Here is a 24,586-nt window from a genome sequence, read left to right as displayed (position 1 = left end):
ATTCAATAAGGTTTAACTTAATTTAATAGTTTCTTAATTCCATAAGGTTTTGTTCAGGATATTAAAGAACATTGTAAATCTGTCACATTTATTATGCCATGTTTGATTCAATCTATAAGTAGACAGTTGAACTGCAAGAACTGGCTTTACCAGCTGTTTGAATTATAGTTATGCTTGATATACTTGATCAGTGCAGCTCACAACATAATATACAAACTGTTTGTAGCTTTGTAGTAGTCACATACACAGTGTTTGTAACTTCATCTTTAATTTTTGCAGCAGACTTATGACTTGAGGTGCGTTTTATTTGTGTACGTTACATGACAGTTCCTACAAGCATGCTTAAACTGTCCTCTGCTGCATCATGAGATGGCTTTGTTTTGAAAGGACCTTTGAACTATAGCTGATAGTAATTTGCATGGATACACTAGACAGAATAGTATGATGCAGTTTTCTCTTCTCATGAGTGGGAATAATGTAGGTCCTGTGGTTAGCAAGCATGAGCTCTAAGACTTCAGATAGTTTGAGAGGTGTGTTGTTGTTTTTTTAAAATTTCCTAATAACTAACCCAACTGCTGGATCAGCGACTGCTCTAACTTGTATTCTGGCCTGTGAACAAGTTCAATAAGAGTTCATTCATTATTCTCAGATGGACACATTTCTGTAATTCAAAACCAAATATACAAATTCAAATAAAGTTATTCTTAACAACTAGTCCCCACTGCTTTCCATCAGCGCTGTTGGTTCCAAATTACCAACAGTCACTGAAATGACTTCGCGTATGGAGTATTCCTTATAGGCAATTGGGATGAAATCCTGGCCTTACTGAAATCAGTTGGAATAGGGCCAGGATTTCTCCCTTGATGTCTAGGGATCTCTGGCCAGACAACCATAACACTATTAAACATCTAATGGAGCTTATGGCACTCCAGGAAATAGGTCGGGGAAAAGATACCACGGCTCAGGTATGTGCTGCCCTAGATCCACATCTGTTCTTGAAATGGGGACACTGTCACATGCAGATCAAGAACAATATTTTATTGTAAATTACATACATTTGGCTTAAAATTCCTATGCTATTACAAAACCTAAGACCAACAGAAATATTGCCATGCTTGTGTGAGTTTGGGTTTTTGTAAAAGGAAAAAATATTCCAGTGGAAAACATTTTTAAACATTTATTCCCTTATAGTTTACATCTGACATATTGCAGCATTTTGCTAGTACATGGGCCTGTAAAGTTCTACTGACATGTAGGTTCTGGGAAATACCAAAGGTGAATAACAGAAATAATAAAATTAGTTTTTTAAAAGTTCGTTTGTTTGTAATGAACTCAGTATTGTTAAACAGATAAGTGAACTTGCTTCCTTTTTATATAAAGTTTTAATCTTACACTGTCCCATTAATATTGCAGATAAGAGAAAAGGGGAAACCATTTTAGACATTTACAAGCTTCCTCAGATGATAGAAATAAACTGGCTTTAGGGACATTCAGTAACTGCATGCAACTAGAATAAATGTTTTGAAATCTTATTGACACTCTGTATAGGAGTGAGTAATGGTATTTCTTCAAACATAATGCTGCTAGTCTTAGGGTCTGATTTTTCTGCTTGAACATTATAGGTTAGAGGTACAAATTGGGTCATCAGTTAACTGATGGTGTATGGTGTCACACTGCTATCTCTTGTAGGACTTCTGAAAAGTCTCCTGTGGATTTGAAAGGGTGGGAAACAATCCGCAAACCCTCTGCTATTACCCCTTCATGCCTCATGACAATGAGTTTCCACCAGAATGTTTTTTCCAGGGCATGAAAATCTTACCTGATATGTGAACTAACTGGATAACTAAACTGACCATCTTGGTTGGTAAAGCTATGAGTGGCAACAGGAACACTGGAGCTGTTTTTATGCAAGCTGTGCTTCCTTCTCACCAGCAGTGAATAGCTGGGTGGATTTTTCAAGCCCTGTGTATTTCAGCTGGGATACTTGATACTGACTTGATACTTTGGCTTGCCCTGTTGCCTAGTATCAAATGAATTCCTTAGAGCAGTGGTTTCCAACCTTTTTTCATTTCATTATGCCTAAAAAATTTCAAATGGAGGGGTGGACCCCTTTGGAAATCTGAGACATAGTCCACAGACCCCAGGTTGAAAACCACAGCCTTAGAGAAACATGATCTCACTCTAGATAACACTCTGGATGTAGAGTAATCTTACTAGTTTGAGCCTTAAAGAACCTAATTAAGTGATTTGAATAGGTGTAGCAGGTCTGCTATAAAATCTAAAGCTTGGATTCACAGGGTATGTCTACACTGCAGTTAGACACATGTGGCTGGCCTGTGCCAGCTGACTCGGGCTAAAGGGCTGTTTAATTGCAGTGTAGATGTTTGGGCTGGGGCTGCAGCCCCAGCTCTGGGACCTTCCCACCTCGCAGGGTCCTAGAGCCCAGGCTGCAACCAGAGCCTGAATGTCCACACTGGAATTAAACAGCCCTTTAGCCTGAGCCCTACGGCGTGAGCCAGCTGTGGGGTTTTATTTGCAGTATAGACGTACCCATACATTCTATAGCTGGATGGTACTGTTGGGACCATGTAGTCTGACCTGCTGCATAACATAGGAATTAATTCAAGCCCTATTTGAATTAGAGCATATTTTTTTTTAGAAAAACATCCAGTCTTGTTTTAAAAGTTGCCAATGATGGAGAATGCCCCACGACCCTTGGTAAATTGTTCTATGATTAAATACCCTCACTTCTTAAAAATTTGCACTTTATATCTAGTCATAGAATCATAGAATATTAGGGTGGGATGGGACCTCAGAAGGTCATCTAGTCTAGTGGTTCTCAACCTTTCCAGATTGCTGTACCCCTTTCAGGAGTCTGATTTGTCCTGCGTACCCCGCATTTCACCTCACTTAAAAAGACTTGCTTACAAATTCAGACGTTAAAAATACAAAAGTGTCACAGCACACTATTGCTGAACAATTGCTTATTTTCTCATTTTTACCATTTAATCATAAAATAAATCAAGGGGAATATAAATACTGTACTTACATTTCAGTGTACAGTATATAAAGCAATATAAACAAGTCACTGTCTGTATGAAATTTTAGTTTGTACTGACTTCGCTAGTGCTTTTTATGCAGCCTGTTGTAAAACTAGGCAAATAGCTAGATGAATTGATGTACCCCCTGGAAGACCTCTGTGTACCCTTTGGGGTACATGTACCACTGGTTGGGAACCATTGATCTAGTACAACTCTCTGCTCAGGACCAACCCCAATTAAATCATCCCAGCCAGGGTTTTGTAAAGCTGGACCTTAAAAACCTCTAAGTATGGAGATTCCACCACCTCCTTAGATAACCCATTCTAGTGCTTTACCACCCTCCTAGTGAAAAAGTTTTTCCTAATATCCGACCTAGAACTTGAGGCCATTGCTCCTTGTTCTGTCATCTGTCACCACTGAGAACAGCCTAGCTCAATCCTCCCTGGAACCCCCCTTCTGGTATCCAATCCCCCCTCACTCTTCTCTTCTGCAGACTAAATAAACCTAGTTCTGCAGCCTCTCCTCATAAGTCATGTTCTCCAGCCCCCTAATAATTTTCATTGCCCTCCGCTGGTCTCCAGTTTGTCTACATCATTTCTGTAGTGGGGGGCCCCAAACTGGACATGCTACTCCAGATGTGACCTCACCAGTGCCAAATGGAGGGGAATATTCACTTCCCTTGATCTGTCGGCAATGCTCCTACTAATGCAGCCCAATATGCCGTTAGCCGTCTTGGCAACAAGGACACACTGTTGACTCATATCCAGCTTCTTGTCCATTGTAACCCCCAGGTCCTTTTCTGCAGAACTGCTGCCTACCCTGTCGGTCCCCAGTCTGTAGCTGTACATGGGATTCTTCCATCCTAAGTGCAGGACTCTGCACTTGTCCTTGTTGAACCTTCTCAGATTTCTTTTGGCCCAATTCTCCAATTTTTTTAGGTCACTCTGTATCCTGTTGCTACCTTCCAGTGTATCTACCACTCCCCCTAGCTTAGTGTCATCTGCAAACCACCCTAGCGTCCAGATCATCAATGAATATGTTGAACAGAACCAGCCTCTGGACCAACCCCTGGGGCACTCTGCTTGATACCAGCGCCAATTAGACATTGAGCCATTCATTGATCACTACCCGTTGAACCAGATGATCCAGCCATTTCTATCCACCTTATAGTCCATTCATCCAACCCATACTTCTTTAACTTGCTGGCAAGAATACTGTGAGAGACAGTATGAAAAGCTTTGCTAAAGTCAAGACCACCGCTTTCCCCACATCCACAGAACCAATCAGGTTGGTCAGGCATGACTTGCCCTTAGGGAATCCATGCTGACTGTTCCTGATCACCTTCCTCTCCTCCAAGTCCTGCAAAATGGATTCCTTGAGGACCTGCTCCATTATTTTTCCAGGGACTGAGGTGAGGCTGAATGGTCTGTAGTTACGTGGATCCTCCCTCTTCCCTTTTTTAAAGACGGGCACCATGTTTGCCTTTTTCCTGTTATCTGGGACCTCCCCCCAATCACCAGACATTTTCAGAGATGATGACCAGTGGCTCTGCAATCACATTAGGTAACTCCCTCAGCATCCTCATATGCATTGTATCTGGTCCTATGGACTTGTGCATGTCCAGCTTTTCCAAATAGTTCTTTCTGTTTTTTCAGCACTGAGGACTACTCACCTACTTCCCATACTGTGCTGCCCAGTGCAGTGGTCTGGGAGCTGACCTTGTCTGTGAAGACAGGGGCAAAAAAAGCATTCAGTACTTCAGCCTTTTCCTTATCATCTGTCATTGCCTCCCCCATTCAGTAAGGGGCCCACACTTTTCCTGACCACCTTCTTGTTTCTAACATACCGGTAGAAACCCTTCTTGTTACCCTTCACCCTTCTAGTGTGAATTTGTCTGGTTTCATCTTCTGGAAATTGGATCTTCTTATACTTTAGTGTGTTAGACAGAAGGGTCCTCTTATTAAATTTCTGTTTCCACCTCTAGATACTTGTACACTATGATCAAGTTACCCCTTAACCTTTGTTAAACTACATAGATTGAGCTCTTTCAGTCTTTCATTATAAGGCACGTTTTCTAATCCTTTGAACGCTCTTATATCTCTTCTCTGAACCCTCCAATTTATTAACATCCTTTTTTAATTATGGACATCAGAACTAGACACACAGTACTCCCATAGGACTCACATCAGTGCCAAATATGAAGATAATGTGACCTCCTTCAATGTTCCCCTTTTCATACATCACATTAGTCCTGTTGTCCCCTGCATCGTAAGTGGAGCTCATGTTAAGGTGACCATACATCATGTCTCCCAAGTCCTTTTCAGAGTCACTGCTATATATGTTGCCTAGGTATGCCATAATTGATACTCCAGAAAATTCTCCAAAACAGCAGCTCCATTAAATAGCACTCAAAATTCCTATGAAAGCAGGTAGTTGGACTACAATTTGCAGAAAAAAACCAGTCCATTGCAGTAATCGTCATATTCCAGACTGGGTTAGCCAGTGCATCATCATAGTGCTTTATCACTTGATCAAAAGATCGCTTTGGGTTAGCTTTGGCTCCATTGGCAATACTGATACTTTGTCATCAAAGTTAATAGTGTAGGTGAACACCTAAAATACCAAGAGTTGTCAACCACTGGATGAAACCAGCCTCAAAGTGCCATTAAGTCTCTTGGTGGCCTTGCAAATGTTTGTAATTAACCTCTTGCTTTCAACATCTCATTTTAAATATAGGTTTATATTGCATGATTTTCTTCATCTGTCTGGTAAGTCTTAGCTCATACCATTCTTTCCAATAGTATGATTCATGAAATACCAATTTATAGCAGTCATTTCTCTTGTCCCAGCTGTCAATGCATCTAGATAGTTTTGAATAGATCCAAAAATTATCTGTTTAAAAAATTATCCCAGGTAACTTTGAACAGGGCAGTACCATACATTTCCCATAGAACTGACTCTGCGCTAATCCAGTGGGACTGTCTTTCAATAGAACCCTTAATATATGCCACTGGCAAACTATTAATACAATCTGACAAATTCATTATCATCCTTGGTAGAGAACATATCTCCGAGTCTGTGATACTGTATTGCATCAAGGTGAGGTGGCTGTTAGCTACTCTTTTCCATATTGACCATTGCAAAACTTGTTAGTCATACACCTGCTTAAGCAGACGTTCTGTGTGGTTACCATTCACCGGTTCAAATCCTACATGAATGCCTTCTGCGTTTATTGTAGTTAAACAAGTTCTCTCATTTAAACTTCATTCATTAATGATGTCTGGTTTCCAAGAACACATTAAGATAAATCTTTCTGTGACGTTTTAATGGTTAGTCTTTATAATGTAATGGTGCACTTAATTTACTTCCCCAGTGCAGAGAACTCTGACACTGCAGGATGCTAACTTGGGCTCTGATCCTGCAAACACTTTGCACAAACATACATAGGTGATTAACTTTACTCATATGTAAAATGGAATATCTGCAGATCTGAGCCATAGTCTGCATGTGTATATGTAGATATAATTTTAGTAACATCCATACATGAGTTTTAGAAGCACTTAATACTCAGGGATATCAGTATTTTTTTTTTCTGGTAATAACTTGGCTTCTAAAGTGTACTCTCATCCATAATGTGCTAACCTCATTAGATACAATATTTCATGGTTCTCTCTCTTTCCATATATGGTTTCAGAGGATCCCCTCTAATTCATTATTCTGACAATGTTTTCTTCCCTATCTTCTATTCCGACAGGCTTTACTATATTTTTTTCATTGCCCTTTTAAGACCAGGTCTATAGCTGCACTACAGAGTTTACAGTGGTGCCGCTGCAGTGCTGCTAGTCCAGACGGTTTAAGCCGACGGGAGAGAGCTTTCCCTTTGCCTTAAATACTCCAGCCCCTGTGAGCAGCGGTAGCTATATCAGCAGGTGAACCTCTCCCGCTACATAGCGCTGTCCACGCTGGTGCTTAGGTAGGTGTAACTTATGTTCCTCGGGAGGGGGACTTATTTACACCCCTGAGCGACATAACTTATACCCACATAAGCTGTAGTGTGTACATAGCCAAAGACCCTTTAGTTCTGTATCTGTGCAGGAAAAGCTATTGCTTGATGCTCCATACCCTTCAAAAAGAGGTCATCTGCTCACCACTGATGAGAGTGAAAATCAATTTCTGGGGTACTGCTTTCAGAGGTGGGAAAATACCTGTGATTCACTGAGAAATGTATAGATTGGATGAGAAATCCACTCAAATGCCAACCAAATATGTTTCTGGATTTTGATCATTTTTCTTTGTACTGAAGCAAATTTATAGGGAAGTCGTAAGATTCCTCATTCTACACTTGGATTGTTTGGACAAACGCCATAATTCGATAGGTCGTGTGTGTTGACTTTTTTTTTTGATTGCATGCAGAGTAATATCAGACTCTTGCAGGGATGCGTTTATTATCCACTAGCAGACTGACCATTCTTGCTGCTGAAGCAGCTAACAGTATGGAGAGGCTCACAAACAGACAAAAAGAAATGTTTCTTACTGTTTTGTCTCGAGAAATGTACTCTAACTGGTTGGGCCCTCCTGTTGTATAAACCATAGGATAGGGCAGGACCCCAACAAACTCCACAAAGTGAACCAGCATGGAAGCTCCCAATTAAATCTCCTCTCAGAGGCGGGGCTGTGGCAGAGGCCTCCCAGCCCCATGGATCCTGGAGATCTGTACAGAATGGAAGATCAAGTCCTGTGGATGATTGGCATCTTTATAGTGTATTCTCTCTCTGCTGGTTTTTCCTCCTTTCCCCTGCAAAAATATGGCTCCTACAGGAGTTTTGCCTGTATTGTTGCCCACTGTGCACTTACACAAATTTACCCACCCTGCAAGAATGCACATGCGGAGCATAACGTTTTTTTTTTCTGGCAGTACTAAGTGTGAATCCATTGGGCTATCTACAGCTCCAATTGGATCCACACCCACTCATCCTTCCCTGAAACTCTTTAAGGTGTTGACCTTAAGGTGATGGAAGTAGGTGATGGGACTTCTGAGTTTAGAAGAGGAGAGGGAACATAAAGTAGAGCCTTTTATGCCCTAACAGCGATTAACAGTTCTTATCTTTGCTTCACTTGTTTTACTATGGTGGGGTACTATTGTTTGAGAAATGTGCTGTGTGACAGACCCAGTCTGATTCTTGGACCTAATCTCTAGCTTTCCGGCCTTGCAGGAACAGCAAGCACACCAGCACCCTTAGGGCACGTCTGCACATAAAACTTGTTGTTTAAGCAATGTTGGTTAAGGGTGTGATTTCTTTATTTAAACATCATTTCTATACCAACAAAAGCGCTAGTGCAGACACATTTGCCCTTTTGCCAATGTAGCTTATTTCATTGGAGAACCAGTGTGAGCTTTACTGGCAAAAGTACTCTTGCCATTATATGGTGCATCTGCTGCAAACCTTTTCTGGTGTAGTAGATTAGGTCTTCATCTAGAGTAGTAGATGATGGACTGAGCTTTGCTTTCCTTGACAGCTCTATTTACATTCTCATTAAATAATCAGAGTTACAGGGTTGAAATGGTCAAGTGGAATCCTTAGATGATTTGACATGGAAGGACACTCAACTGTATTCTGTGGAGGTCACCCAAATCTCTTTCAAATGTACAAGCAAACATGAATATAACATTGAGGTTATTTGGATGTTTGCAAGTTGGGAAATGTGAAACATTAGAAACATACACATTGTAACTTGTGATTTTAGTTGGTGTAGGTACTGCCCGCCACCCCTTGTTAATGTTGCCCAATACTTTCCATTATAAAATCATGTTTTTGGTTGCTTCTTCTTATGTGAAGCCTAAAACAATTGGGCTGGAATTTTTCATGCCAGCTGTCTGTCTCAGGCTGAATGTTTGGAAAATTTCAGCTAAAACTGTTTGGTCATTTCTAAAAATGAGGTGAGGGGAAAAATATGATTTGCCCATGTGATTTTTTTTTATTTGTTTTTTGTTTTTAAAAAACTAAAAACAAAATATTGTTTCCTTGCAAAGTTCTAGCACCTCCATGCTTTTAGAACAAGGACTTGAAATTTGGCAGGATATGGTAGGTGGGATCAGTCTGGTTTCAAAGAAGTGCTTTTTTTTTTTTTTCTGTCCCTGTCAAAATCCACCCATGTCTGGCCAGCTAATGAGCTTCTGAAAATTGCAGTTCACACATGCTCAGTAGAGACTTGTTGGAATTTGGCAGGTAGAGTTACTGAAGATTTCATTGGTATTGAATGTTCTCCACCCTGGGGCTGCAGGGACTGAGCAGAACTTTTCTGCAGTTGCTCCTTCCAATCAGTAGGGACTGCTGTAGTGCCAGGCACAGGATCTGAGGGAGACTGTATCTCCTTTGCTGCCCTCGCTTTCCATACTAGCGCACAGGCAGCAAGGGGGAAACAGTCTGACTTGAATTCAGAGGAGTGAAAAGCCAGGCCCAAGCACGGTGGCAAGGGGGAATGGTGCGGTAGGGGGACTGGGACTGGCATGTGTAGCCAAGAGTGGGGAGCGATGTCTGGGATGAGGATAGGCTGGGGATAGGCTTGGAGGGAGATATGCATAAGGGATTGTAACCACTTGAGAACACCCCTCTCAGAACCTGGAATACTGAGCCTCTGTGTTAAAATTTCTGCCAGCAAATAGCTGTGAAACCCACTGGCAAAGTGTCTTATCCCCTTCCAGTGCTGGCCCACACAGAGGGTGACAGCCTGCTATTGCTGTGCATTACTCTGTTAGTTCAAGTGGCAGAGGTCTGTGGTGTGTACCTAAAGGTTCAAACTCTGCCAATGAACCTTGTGGAAGTGGGTATGGTTCCATGTGATGGAATTTCTGTTTGTTTGCATTGTTTTTTTAAGTCTAGAAAATTACACACCAAAAGTACATGAAAGGAATGTGGAGGTAGCAAAGTCTAGCACTCAAAAGTAAGCCAGAATAAAGGATGCTGGTGCATCCTTAAATTGGCCATCTTGTGCATCTTAGCAAACTTAACATTTTTAATGTTGTTTTTTTATATATAATATAGTTTTTTATTGTATACTTACCCTACTAGAAGATCCTCATTGGCTTAGACTTTCTATATAAGGTTTTTTCTGATTAATCATCATGCATGTACCCTACACTTAAATAGGGTATTTGTTTTCTTTGGAGACTGACACTGTAACAATTGTTGTTCAATGGTATGTCTTGCAAGCTGTCTCTCAGAGGAATACAATAGGTTGTATTAACAGCTTATATGGCTTATGATTCGTGTTTTACTGTGTCTGTTCTAAGTTTAGCTGGCTTGGTTTTCATGTGACACATCCTCAAAGATCAAATATTCCTTTCACTGACATTGTTTAAACTGTTGTAGAATGTGTTTTTCTTTTATTTCACACAAGAATTTGTTGTATGCAGTATTTGTAAACTGTTAATTTGTTACCAATATATTTCAAACTTCACAATCAAGTAAGATGGAAACTGAATTTCTCCATAAGCTGACATAATGTATGTGTTTCTATGTAGTAAGTATCTTATTGCATGAGATACTAATAATAGATTTAGAGTAATGTTAAATGAATGAAACACCACTAATAGTGACATAGGAGTCAATCCTGCAAGGTCCGGCCCTCAAGACTCCTATTGATTCTGTTGGATGCGTAGCCCCTTGCAGGACTGAACACTTAACTATTGAAAGAATTAGGGTTGTAAATGTTTGTGTATGTCAACATATAATGCTTTCCTTTATTATAACTTCGCATTTTACTGTGTATGTTCTATAGTGTCTGCCTGGCATTCATGGAGTAACTTGCATTAGTGCAAGATGCTACATATGTATCTAAAGATTGCAAGGAAAAAATCATGCAATATTTTTGAGGTGTTAGGTAATTAAAGGCTGCATCATTATGCATATTTAAAAGGAGACAATTAAAGTTACTACCACCTTAACTATTGCATTTTCTGTCTCCTGAGTATTTGGATATGCTAGAGGGTTCTAAGTAAGAGAGAGGATCCCTCCTGCTGGAGAATTAAGAGCATGTCAAATCATGTGGGCTGTTGTAGGACCAGATCCCTAGTTGAGGTAATTCTGTGTAGCTCTTCTGAAGTCTGTGGAACCACACTGATTGCTTTACACCAGCTGAGGATCTGGCTCTGTAAAGGGAACCTTCCGTCCATAGTGACGTTGGCTATGATGGAAAATGGTACTAGCCACCCACGCATGAAAGTGAATTTATAACCACTTCCCCCTCCCCGCCCTCATACACACTGAGTTGTAAATAAAGACTTTTTTAATCTATAAAACTGCAAACTGTAACATTCTGATGTCTGTGTTGGGGAGAGAGAATGAGTCTTAAAATTAAAATGGGGATTTTTCACCTATTTAAAATCAGTTCGCTGGAATCGAATGGAGTTCGCTCAAACAGAAAATATCTCACCTGAGATTAAGCATGAAAATTTTTGGCCCAAATGATGAACGTTTCAAAAAGTTTTATGCAACTGCAAAGAAGGGTGAAATATAGACACCACTCTGTATAATATGCACAGGTGTGTATGTCTAATGTTCACTGTAAAACAAATTCATCATCATGTACTTCTGCCTTTATGACCTTGTTCCAGTAGTAAATCCACTTTTAGCATTTGTATAATAAATTAATATCAAATAGTGATTTGCTGTTAGTACATCCCACTCTAAGAAAAACATGCTTTTAACCTTTTTATCAGCAGAATGGCAACCAACACATTTATATTTTAATCTTTTGATTTAGTTGTTTGCTAAAGTTCAGCATAGCAGAACCTCGCTAATGCACATCTACGTGGGGGGACCCATGGTGAACAACTGAATGTTGGGACCAAGTGAACATGCTACTGAAGTTATTGCAACACAGAATCATTTTGGCAATTTGTGGTTTGAGTATTTAAAAAAAATAAAAGTTGAAAGAAGTGTTTTCAACAAGGAAGGGGTAGGCCAGCATATCAGCACTCTTCGGGTGGCCCCATGGTATTTTTGCAGACTTGACCCAAAGCAGTCATGTGTTCCTGAGTCTGCAAACAGCTAGCCGGGAACAATAGGCACCATTGTGATCTCACTGATTTTTACAGTAACTTAAGTCCATTCACTTCAGTAGTTAATCATGATTTATATTAGTATAACTGAAATCAGAATGACAGTAACTATGGGAAGTGTGATGTCTTCCTATTATATGTAAAAACGGTACGTGAGGTAGTTATTCTGAAAGCTAATGTTTACAGTATAGACAGTGTACAGTGATCGCTGAGTCTTTCATCCCAGCTATTCTAGAATTTTATGGGAGTAGTTTGCGTAGAGCATCAGCAATTTCTCCCTCTTCTGACCATGATTGTTAATACTGTGACACTTCACTGGGAAGCGAGCACCAGTTTCTTTGTGCAGCCCAATGACTATACAGTAATCTAGATGAATTAGTAGAGGGCTGGGAACCCGGAACTCTTGATAGGCTCAGGTACCACAATGATGGGTGTAGTATAAGAACCTTAATAAACTCTAGTAAAATCCTTTCTCTGTCACGGACTCACTGTGAGGGTTTGGGCAAATCACTTCACCATTCTGTTTCTGTTCTCCATCTATTACCTGTCTGCCTGTAATTAGTATCTGTAGAGGACTTTAAACAAAGTGATGCATAAGTATATGGTAGTATTATTAATTGCCATGAGTGCACCCAGTAAATTGTTGAATGGTAAGAAGACGATTATCAGTCACTCGTGGAATTTTACAGTTAAGAGAATATTGAAGACATCTGATCCTAGCTAACTTGAGTTAGTGCTGCCACTGAACTTTGTTTGGTATCCAAGTGCATACACTATGGACTTTATACGTGATGCTTAAAAACCAAAAACTACATGAAGGCTCCACAAAAAAAAAAGATGGTTGCATCTTTCATCGGATACTACTTAGGTACCACCCTCATTCCACTCTAACCAAGAATCTGATTCACAGCACTGATCCCCTTTTTAAAACTTTCATGAAGTCACTTCTAAAAAAAGCTTGTACGGCTGAGCTACCTTAGATGAAGAGTTCTTAATAAATCTCTTCCCAAAAGATTCAGTAAATAGGGATCTGCATGTGTCAGCTGGAAGCTGTCATCCATGCAATGTCTACAGAGACCTTAATATGAAACAAAGTTCTTTTGAGCCCATGTCACAGGTATTAGAACAGAGAAAAGGGGACAACTTCTTAATGACAATAAAGGATCCTGGTCTGACAAGTCTTGATTGATTGTGTATGGGGCTGACAAAACAATCATAGAATCATAGAGTTGACCTCAGGAGGTCATCAAGTCCAACCCCCTGCTCAGAGCAGGACTAACCTCAGCTAAATAATCCCAGCGAGGGTTTTGTCAAGCCGCAGCTTAAAAACCTCTAAAGATGGCGATTCCACCACCTCTTCAGGTAACTCACTCCAGTGCTTCACCACCCTCTTAGTGAAAACCCTTTTCCTAATATGCAACCTAGCCCTCCCCTATTGCAACTTGAGACCATTGCTCCTTGTTCTGTTATCTACTACCACTGAGAACAGCCTAGCTCCATCCTCCCTGAAACCCCCTTTCAGGTAGTTAAAGGCTGCTATCAAATCCCCCCTTATTCTTCTCTTTTGCAGACTAAACAAGCCTAGTTCCCTCAGTCTCTCCTCATAAGTCTTGTGCTCCAGCCCCCTAATCATTTTTGTTGCCCTGTGCTGGACTCTCTCTAACTTGTCCACATCCTTTTTGTAGTGGGGGGGGCCCGAAACTGGGGCACTCCGCTTGTGACCGGCTGCCAGCTAGACATGGAGCCACTGATCACTACCCGTTGAGCCCGATGATCTATCCAGCTCTCTATCAATTTTATAGTCCATCCAACCCATACTTCTTTAAATTGCTGATAAGAATATTGTGGGAGACTATATCAAAAACAGTAGGATGGAACTGAGTAGGAATTCCTGGTTTAAAACTGATTTGCATCGCCTGTCATTTTAAGTTCTACATGTCAAGTTTGTGTTCTCCTTAAACATACCTAGAAACTGTTAGCATCTTCCAAAGGACTGTACCTACCAAGGCAACAAGAATCTCTATTTTCACATCTGTGGCTGGGAGATTACAAACCTCTTCCTTCATGGTCATAAAGCAAACCTAGAAATTTCTTATAAATAGAATACTAGCCAGTGACAATTGATTTTAAATTCCCCTAGAGAGAACTTAAGTTTATTGCTCTGTTACCTCTGTGGTTTTTTTCCCCTTATGGTTTCCTTATCTTTCAGATATGCAGGTTTCTGGTGAATTTGCATGTTTGTGGTCAGATTTTCAGTGGTTTTGTTGCGCTTTTCTCCTTAAAAGCTGTGGGTGGCTCTGTACAGACGTTATGGTTTTGGGGTTGCCACAGTCTGCAACCAAGCAAAGGCGTGAGGGGAGAACATCTGTTAGGAAATGGGGGTAGATTCACTCTTCTAGCAGCCAAAAATATTCTTTTCCGCTCACGTCACTGGCTGACTAAGAGACTGTCTACACTGCAGTTGGCAGGTGCGATGGCAGCGTGTGTATGCATACCTGAACTAGCTTTGCACGAGCTAGCTTGCTAAAAATAGCTGCGCAGCCACAGTGGCATGGGCTGGTTGTCAGAGTAAGTATCCTGAGCTGGACTTTGCGTGGGTGGCTAGCTCATGGAACTGCCTGAGCTGTCGTGGCTACACTGCTATCTTTTAGTGGACTAGCTAGATCAGTGCCAACATGGTCCACGTGCTGCAGTCGCATCTCCTGACTGCAGTGTAGACATAGCCTAAGCTACTTTTAAAGAGCCGGGCATCCCTGAGTCTTTTGCAGTGGATATGGCCAGTCAGATCTCACTACTTCCACTTAGCTAATCTGTAGACACACAGAGGCAAGATGGTCCAGTGGTTAGGGCACTAGCCTAGAGCTTGAGAGACCTGGGTCCAGTTCCCTGCTCTGCCACAGGCTTCCTGTGTGACCTTGGGCAAGTCTCTGTGCCTCAGTTACCCATCTAAAAAATGGGGATAATGGCACTTCCCTACCTCACGGGAACATTATAAGAATAAATACATTAAAAAGAATTGTGAAGTCTTAGATAAGACAGTAATGGGGGAAGGGGCATGTGTAAGCACCTTAGATGACCAGCGAATTTACCATCTTGGGCCTGGTTTACAAGAGAGTTTCATCAGTTTAACTTAAATTGGTCTTTAAACCAGTTCAGTTAAACTGGTGCAAAAAGCTGTGTGGACACTCTCTTATTTTGTTTTAAAGACCATTCCTAATTCATGTAGGCAAACTGAAATAAGCCTGATTTAAGCAGAAATAAGTGTTCACACAGCCTTTTCCCTCAGATTAGCTATATCAGGTTAAAATATCACCTTAAGTTAAACCAGTGCAACTTTCTTGTGAAGACAAAAAGAGAAGGTAGTGACAGTGGTTAGGGGTAAAGTAGGAACAGTGGCTACAATAATGAGGTCCGCTGGTTGCTGTGTTTAGTGATGTGCCCCTTCTTCAGGGTAACACAGTATTTCTTTTGTAGACTTTAATTTATTTCTGCACAGTGTCCAGAGTATCTCCCAATACAGATAAATTGCACAGGGTCCCAGTCCTGAAGACCAAACTATGTAATGTCACATAGGACACAATGAAAGAACAACAAAACTGGGAGATGGGCATGGGTCAAAGAAGACAGAAGTCATTATGTTGAGGTAACTATTCAGCGAAGTTGTGTGCACAGCAGATGAGCAAACAAATCTTGTTTATAAATACATGTCTAAAATCAAAGGCTTTATACAACAAAATGGAAGCTGGAATTCCTAGTTCTCAAGTAATGTACCACATTCATGACTGGGGTGGAAGGATGTTTCAGGCTCTGTCTTGAGACTCCAAAGATCAGGTTCCATTCCCTCCTTCTCCACCGATTTCCTGCGTGACCCTAGGCAGGTCACTAAAGGTCAGATTTTTAAAGGTGTGTCCAACTCCAGATTAAATCAGTGAAAGTTAGGCTTTCTGTGCTTTGACTTCTCAGTGACACTATTAGCCATCTGTAAAATGGGGATAATAGCACTTTCCTACCTCACGGGGGTGTTGTGAGGATAAATACGTTAAAGATTGTGAGGTACTCAGAGATTACTATAATGAGGGCCATATAAGTATTTTAGGATGTTTCTTGAGACACCAGCACTAGAACAGTAGTTGGTCCCTAATCTGTTCTAATTTGGATTTAAAACAGTGATTCTAAACCTGAGCCCTGAGTAACTTTTCAATTTCTATCAATATGATTCTGTCTAACTCCCTGTTGGTTGAAGAAGTTGTTTGATTTTTTTTAGGACCCATCTTCTTCTGCAGATGCATGATAGGTTCCTGAAGTCTAAAGAAATACTTAAATTCAACCGCACATTATTGGGTTTAAGGCAGCAATTATTAGGTAAAGTTCTCTGGCCTGTGTGTTATGCAGGAAATCAGATTAGATAACCATGATAGCTTTTTAAAATGAATGAATATGAAAGTCAATGAGATTTCTGTGCATGGAGCAGCTATGGAATCAGGCTAGGGGTGTGCTACTAAAATATGTTAATGTTGTTTTTAATTCTTTTTTTTGTAGCTATTGGTGAATATGAAGATCTTAAAGCATCAAACAAGAAAACAAAAGAGGAGGTTTGTACTCTGTGCTATGTTTCCTTAACACCTAATGTACTAGATATCTGAAGTCTTTGACTACTGACTTCAGCTGAGTCAAAGTATACGGAGAGAAATGTTGTTGTTTCTTGTAACAGCTGACTGCTAACTATGAACGCTAGAGGTGAAGAATAACATACAGCAGGTGTATGATTGTTGTAAGACACACACATGCCTAAAAGATGTAGCAAGATCCTTCTTGGCCTTACACCTCACTACGCGACTTGTAAATTTAAATCCCAAGAATCTCACAGCCTAGCCTTGTCTACATTAGAAAATTTTGCACATGGTTTTTAACATTGGGTGCAGCAGCTCCCAGTTTAAAAGTGGCTTAAATATGAACCTAGACCAAGCAAATCATTCAAAAGAATCTCAGAAAGACTTGCTTCCCCCAGGTATGAATCTCACTTGTCGGAACTGATTAATGAAATGCATATTCATTAATTGGCTTTTTAAAAAATCTAAAAATATCTCATGTACATAGGAATGCACTTGAAAAAATGCATTGGATATTGGTCTCTCCTCTGGATTTTTAATTCATTTTAATAGAATTAAAGATTATAGATGTGCCTGATTCTATAGCATTGATGCAGATGAAACTCCTCTGGACTTCATATGAATAAGTCAGAACTGCAGGATTGGGCTTCTTAAAGTAAGAAGTAAAAGCAATGGAGGTCTCAGAATCACAGGAAATCCTCAAAGGGAGTTGGGATTTAGCCACGCTACTTCCATTGAAATCAGCTGAGGGTTCTGTGGCCTTTCAGTGGAGGTTGTTAGTTGCTAAATCCCCTAGTCAGTTTTGAAATCTCAACCAGAGACTCTGCGAGCACGTCAGGTTTGCTGTTGAGGCTCTGAAGCCTCTCCTCCTCATAGAATCATAGAAGATTAGGGTCAGAAGGGACCTAGGAGGTCATCTAGTCCAACCCCCTGCTCAAAGCAGGACCAACCCCAACTAAACCATCCCAGCCAGGGCTTTGTTAAGCCACACCTTAAAAACCTCCCTAGCTTTCAGAGCCTGACCTCCAGCCCAAGCCACAGCCATTTTCAGGGTGTTAGCATGAGCCTCTCTTCCCGAACTCTGTTGACCTGGGCTGGGAGGCTCAGTGCTGCAGCCTGTGTAGATACACAGGCACTGAGGTCTATTTGCCAGTTCTGCTGCTAACTTAATACTTTGCACTTGCATAACACCACAACTCTTACGCTCTGAAGGAGGTAAATATAATTATCCTCGTCTTGTAGATGAGGAAGAGCAACTCTAACTGAGCTTATATCAAAAGCTTGTTTAATGCATCTTAAGGACAGAAGTAGGGGGTAAAACAGTGGTAGCCCAGGGGAGAAAGGATGAGGGGAGTCTTGTGTTCTGAGGAGATAGAACTTTCACAGGCACTTGACCGAAAATTATGGAACTACTTCTTGCTAGCTGACAAAGATAGAGCGAGAGATCACTGCTGTCATTTGTACGCCTGGGAATTGCTCAACCATGTGATGATTGGGGGAGGGAGGCGGGTCATTTAAGAATCTAGAGAGTTGGCCTAACCCTTGAATAAATTAAGAGGATATGGAAAAGTGGAAAGAAAAGGGGTCAGAGATAACATGTACTATACAAAATTCCCTGACTTCCCCATACTACAAAACCTGAGAAAGAAGCATTAAATTAAAATAGGTGAGTTCCTTAAGCTTGGCTGCGTGATTTAAGGAAGTCCCTGTTGTCAGGTGAGCTAGATGAAAGCAGCCGTGAGTGTTGTTAAAACTCAGTGCCAGCCTCAAACATCTTTTCAGTAAAAGCAAATGTGTGTTTTAAGAGGCAGTCTTCACTTTTATTCAGCCTTCTGCTGTTTATAGCAGGGAAATTTGACAATTAGTTGGCTGTGGCCTTGGGGAAATATACTGTAATATACATCATGTTATCAACAACCACATGCATGTGTTGTGTGGCAGGGTACTAGCCATCTAAAAATGGGCTGTCGGAGTCCCCATCTGCCAGGGAGTGTGATATTGAATTGTATGGGCATTACTTACAGATTGCTATAGACTCAATCTTTCAATGTTCTGTCCAAAGTGATTATGGTAAGAAGTTCTTCTAGTAGGGAAGAGTTAAGTTATCTGTAGCCATTAACTTGTAAGGTATAATTATACACCATTTGCACTATAAAAAAATACATAGGTCAAGTCAGTTTTTTTTGTCAAGGTCCAAATTTCTTGGTCAAGGTGTAGTCAAGGTCCAGACTCCAGAGAAAATAATAAAAAATTAATAACGATGATGAAAGTAAGTAAATAAAAAGAATTTGGAGTCCGTTCAAATGACCACGTTTGGCTCATGGTCTGCCTATTGACTACCCCTGGCATAGGTACTTTTTATACATTCTGTTCGGGTTTGTTCAACACCTCTGTTCCCCAAGATGAAGACAAAAAGAACAGAAAACTAGGTGAAGAGCGGGGGGACCTGATTAGTTAAAATAAAGTGGAGTGTGGGGATGTTGCTGCCATTCAGAAAGTCTACCATGTAAATGAGGAAGTCGTTTTAGTGTGGATAGCTGCAATAAAAGAAAGTGTGGGAAGTAAAAGCCTCATCTGCTGCAGACTCTTACAGTGTTGCCAAATTTAATTCCAATGCTGGCAAACAGTGAAAATTCTCCCTTTCTCTTTCTAGCAGGCTGAGGTATGGTATGGTATTGATGGTTTTTAGTTTTCCAACCCACATTGCCAGTCAATGCACATAGGACTGTTTTTGCTTCCTGGAAGGATGTTGCTATATGGACATTCCTGATCTCACTCATAAAATATGTTGCAACCACATTGCAAATATGGTGCAAAATGTTAGTGGGGAATTTGTTTTTCTTTGGTAGTAAAGGAAATTGAACGCTGGTTTCCCCACTAAAATTCAGCGATGTCTGTAGATGTTTGTCTCTTTTTGTGTTCTGTTATGCTGAATGCATTCTTTTTCTCCCTCTCCTGCCTGCCCTCCCTCCCCCTGACAAAATCCATCTCTTTTGGCTAGTTTTTCTTATTTTTCTTATTTTTCTTATTTTTCCATCCTGTTCTTGCTTTTGCTCTCGACCACACCACAAACCCCCAAACTTGGTACCACAGTGATCCATCCTGCAGTCTAGGAGGACTGGTCATATCTGCTTCATAGCGCTTCCAGTAGTGCTGATCAACATTTTTTGTCAAAGCTTACCTTCCCTCTCCTTCCCCCCCACCCCCACTGCCCCCCACACACACAGTGAATTTTTTTGCAAATAAATAATACAATTGTTCAGAATTTCCCAAACATTTTTCAAAAAAAAAAAAAATAATAATTTGGTTTTAGTTTAAAAAGTGTAATGTTCCTCTCCTTATTACTTTTTTCATTTGTTCCCTACTTATTTATTTAGCTTTTGATGTCTTTGGTTATTTCTCTACACTTTTTTTAGAAAATAAATAGCTATATGCACAAATTGCCAAAAACAAAAAAAACCCCAACAACTTGAAAAAGTTGAACTTTTGCTTCAGTGGTCTGCGGAATTGGGGGCCTGCAAATCTGCATGCAATTGTGTGCCATTCCACTTGTGTGTAAGTGTTTGCACTGCAGGGTTAGCCATGGAATAAATTTCTTCCGTCTAAAAATCTAGTCATGTCCTGCATCCTGGTCTACACTTAAAATTTAGATCAACATAGCGACGGTGCTCAGGGGTGTGAAAATCCTGGTAACTAAGCTGACCTAAGCCCCAGTGTAGATGCAGTTGGTCAACAGAAGAATGATTGTAGCAACCTACCTAATGTCACTCAGGGACGTGGAGTTCCTACAGTGATGGGGAAAACCCCTTCCATTGCTGTAGTCTGCACCTACATTATGTGGTGACAGCGAATAGTTGTGATGCTCTGAGAAATGCATTTTTCAGCTAATTTGCTATTTTCTGTCATTTTTTTTCCCCCCTTGCTCTAGTGCTGAGCATTGTGGTCCTGCTCTTGCAAAACACATTTAACTGTATTTCAACGGGACTGCTTATATGCTTACATTTATTCACATGCTTATATTCCTTGCATGATAAAGGCCAAAATACATAGGACCTCACAGCATCAAGCCCTTAGCAAAGTGGTCGCCAAACTGTGGGGCACACCCCACTACGGGGGCACAGAGAAACTTATGGAAGGGTGCGGGGAGGAAGCACCACCCAGCCCCATGTGCCCCATCTCTGCTCTGGCCCTTCTCCCAGCCGTGGTCCCAGCCTCAGCTCAGGGCCTGCTCTCAGCTGCAACTCCTAGCTCCGGCTTCAGCCTCCCGCCTCTCGGCTCTGACCACAGCTCAGCTCCTGACCACAGCTCTGGCCCCGTTCCCAGCCCCAGCTCCTGACCGTGACTCCCGGGGGGCACTGCCAGATTGCATTATGGGTAAGAGGGAGGTGCAACCGAAACGGTTTGGAGACCACTACCTTGACATGAATGAGAGGCAGCATTGTTCCAGTGGACTGGACATAGAAGTTGAAGTCAGGAGATCTGGTTGCTGTTCTTGGCTGTGCCCTTCTCTCACTGTATGACCTTGAAAGTTGCTTCACCTCTCTGCAACTCAGTCTGCCCGTTTGTAGAATGGAGATATTGACAGATAACTATTTTTTTAAAAATGCTCTGAGACCTACATATGAAAAGCACTGTTAGAGCTAAATAGTAGTGTATGTGCTCCTACCACAGTATTGGCTATTTACCCTAAATGGAGATACACATTTTTAGACTGTGGAAGAGGTTATGTCAGATATTTTTCTTTCTTGGAAAAAAGAAATTTAGTATATATTGGAAATTCAAGCAGAATTCAGCACACAACAAATAGCTAGGTTCAAAAGTGACCTGCAAAGAAAAATGAAAACTAGATCTGTGCCTTGTTTACATCTTTGATGTGGAATGAAGGCCTGAAATATTTGTTTTGTTTTGCGTTAAGGTTTTTTTCTGCTTGTTTATATATTAGAAATTAAGGTCTTGTCTATTCTGTTTTCCCTGGAAGAAATTATGAAGAACTGGATCATGACATCAGAGATACCAGGGGAAACCTGACTGAGAGAGGAAGTGGTTTTAATCAAAAAGTCTTTTAAATAGCCTGATTTAACGTTTTAAAACTCAAGTACCCTAGTAACAGGAGAAAAGATACTTCAGTCGAAAATTCAGCAGTTCCCCCTCTCCCATCCTATTAAGTTGTGAGGAAGCACACAATCAAAATTGAGACCTCCAATGAGTTATCCAGAAAAATAAGACTGACATTCCTAATATTTTAAGGTAAAAGCAAATACTCCTACCCCTCCCCACCCCCCCAAAAAAAATCCCTTTCAAGCCTTGTTCACATATCTTAATGGAGTAAAAAAGGCATGACCCTGATTATATTCCTTTACAGGTCACCTTTTTATTTAAAAAAACAAAATAGAACTAAAGAGGTCAAGGTAACTAACATTCAACTGAAACCACCCTCCGCCCCCCATAGATACTTAATATGCATCTCTGAAGCATCCAAAGTCAGGGAATGGATAAATATTTATGAATGCTTGGTATAGATAATCATACAGGAACTATTTCTGTGCATTAGCATTGGTAGTATTTTGTCACCCTGTCAGTAGAAGAGGGAATGAGACCACTATCTTTCAAGAAACAGTATATGTAATACAGTATCTCTGATACTGTTTTGTATTGTTATGTTTCCTTTCCTTGTGTGTCTTTCACAGAAGAAGGGTTGTTAATTTTGGGTGTTTTTAAATTTCAGTTGAAAACAGTTTTTTTAAGAAAGGGAAACAGTGTATGTTTTCATTGTGTTTGCTATATGGATAAGCCATACATGCAGTTTCTTTCAGACCAAATGGCACATGGTACTGCAGTGGGGAAAGGAAAGTAATTACTTGGCTGTTTGAAAATGAATCTCCTGTTAGCAACCGTCTATCTAGAAACAAAGAAGAAGGATCCCTATGTGGCTGACATGCCTCTTTCTCTATGCTGAATGTGGCACATGTCATGTGATTCCTTCTTGGACAGTACTTAATTTTTAATTTGATATTTTAACTAAAATGGTAACCTTTTAAAGTACTCGATAAAATGACTATGTATAGGAAAAGGAATTTTTGGCTATGCAATGGAAGTGGGTTAATTCACTGTGCAGTGACTGTGTAAACTTCGATGCATCCATATCTAGGATAAATAATCTCCTGTGATTATTTAGTTGCAGAGTTAAAATATATTAAGCCATTCTGTCTAATGCTTGACACAGAAAGACTGTCCTCTTGTCTTAAGTGAAAAGGATCTTGCATCATTGCAGTTACTGGGAGCTTTGCCACTGACGTCAGTGGGTGTAGGTTCAGACCCACAGCTAGATAACTGAACCGGTTGCAAGGATTTAGGGGATGAAATTCTGTCTCTTCGTTCAAATCAATGCAAAATTCCCACTGACATCAGTGCAGCCCAGACTTCCAGTGTGATTTGTCTGGTGGGCTCGTGTCCATGCAGAGACCCATTTAGGTCAGTGGAGCTCCACATGGGTGCAGGCAACCGCTTAAATGCGTCACATTGCAGGATCAGAATGTAGGATAGGCAGTGACTTTTTATGCTATGCCGACCCATGATGCTGGTCAAATTGGATGTCTTCCATCCCTCTCCATAATGCAAAATAGCATACTGCATGGATATCTTCAGCCTTTCACGTATGTCCTCTTGTAAGAAGTCAGCTATATTAGAAATGATCTTTCATTTAAAAATTGAATGCTGGCTGGTAGATTCCGTGGCTCCCAGCTAGGAATACTGAAATCAAAGGCCTTTGAGCCATCACAGCTCTAGACTGATAGAGGATATGCTTATTGCCACTGAAGAATTGCTTAGTAACTTGAATAACCCAAAAGCAGAAATCTGAAATTAAGTGCTAATCACTTGCCAAGTCTCCTGAGCATGATCTTTATGCCTACCAGCTCTTGAAAGATCAGGTTCTGGAGAGAAATTAACATAAAGAAAACTATATAATTAAACTGAACTAAAAGGATCTAGTTCTTAAAAATATCAATATATTTCTGTTTGCTTGCTAAAATATTCAGATTCAGTTGCTAAGCAACAATTATATAATAATATCATCATAATCTGCTACATTACTTAATAAATCACCCAGGTAAGGACACTATAAATCTTACACTACTGACATAACAAACACATCAGTCTTAAATGTATATATTATCACAACAAAGAAGCCTGAACTCTGACTCATGGATCGTTGGTGATTTCTTAACTATCTGTTTTGATTTTGGTATCTAAACATTTCTCTTTAAAGGGCTACTGCTAAATGAGAATTGCCAGTTAATATTGACAGCAGAAGGTTTGGTAAAGTACTTACAATTGTTGTTTCACAAGAATGTTTTGTCTGAATTTAAAATCAATGATACACTTTTTGAATTAATGGTAACGTTATGTATTTGTGTTCTTGCATTTGATGCTGATCAGTGTGATTATTGATGAAAATATAAAGTATATACTTTTAAAATTTCTCTTTCAACAGTGTTGTTGTGTTGAATATTTTGCTAACATTGGAAAAAGGATTAGTAGTTTTGGGAGCAACTGGCATTTCTAGATTTTATGTCCTTGACTGTTTTTCTTCTTTTAAATGCAAGGTTGGTTGGTTTGTTTAAATTGTGATAAGCAAGTGTATTGTTGTCATTTATCCATATTAATTGTTTTTTGAGTTGAAAATTTTGTTTTCAGCGATTCCCATGTTTGTTTGCAACTTTTATATAAGTAAATGTAGACAGTTTCTTTTTTCTCATTTTAAGAAATGGGATGGACTGATCTTCATAGTAAGTTCAATGGGATTCGGGTGGGATAGGATTGGATGGGGGGGTCTCCCTGTGTAGATTTGATTGCAGGGTTGAAGTCAGTGTGCT

The 24,586-nt window shown here is 40.4% G+C and overlaps 1 protein-coding gene across 1 annotated transcript in view; it reads left to right on the top strand.

The window, feature by feature from the left end:
- SHTN1 (shootin 1) overlaps positions 1-24,586 on the top strand; it is a 95,920-nt gene that overhangs the window by 2,383 nt on the left and 68,951 nt on the right. Inside the window, exon 2 of the mRNA XM_067561296.1 lies at positions 16,642-16,694. Within this exon, the coding sequence (XP_067417397.1) occupies positions 16,642-16,694 (53 nt within the window). The remainder of the gene's footprint in view (positions 1-16,641; positions 16,695-24,586) is intronic.

Source organism: Emydura macquarii, unplaced genomic scaffold (assembly GCF_026122565.2).
Source record: "Emydura macquarii macquarii isolate MOO-44397 ecotype Brisbane River unplaced genomic scaffold, CSIRO-AGI_Emac_v2 contig_2372, whole genome shotgun sequence".
In the NCBI taxonomy this organism is placed as follows: Eukaryota; Metazoa; Chordata; order Testudines; family Chelidae; genus Emydura; species Emydura macquarii.
Note: the sequence above shows the minus strand (reverse complement) of the source record. Positions and strands in the feature narration are given on the sequence as shown.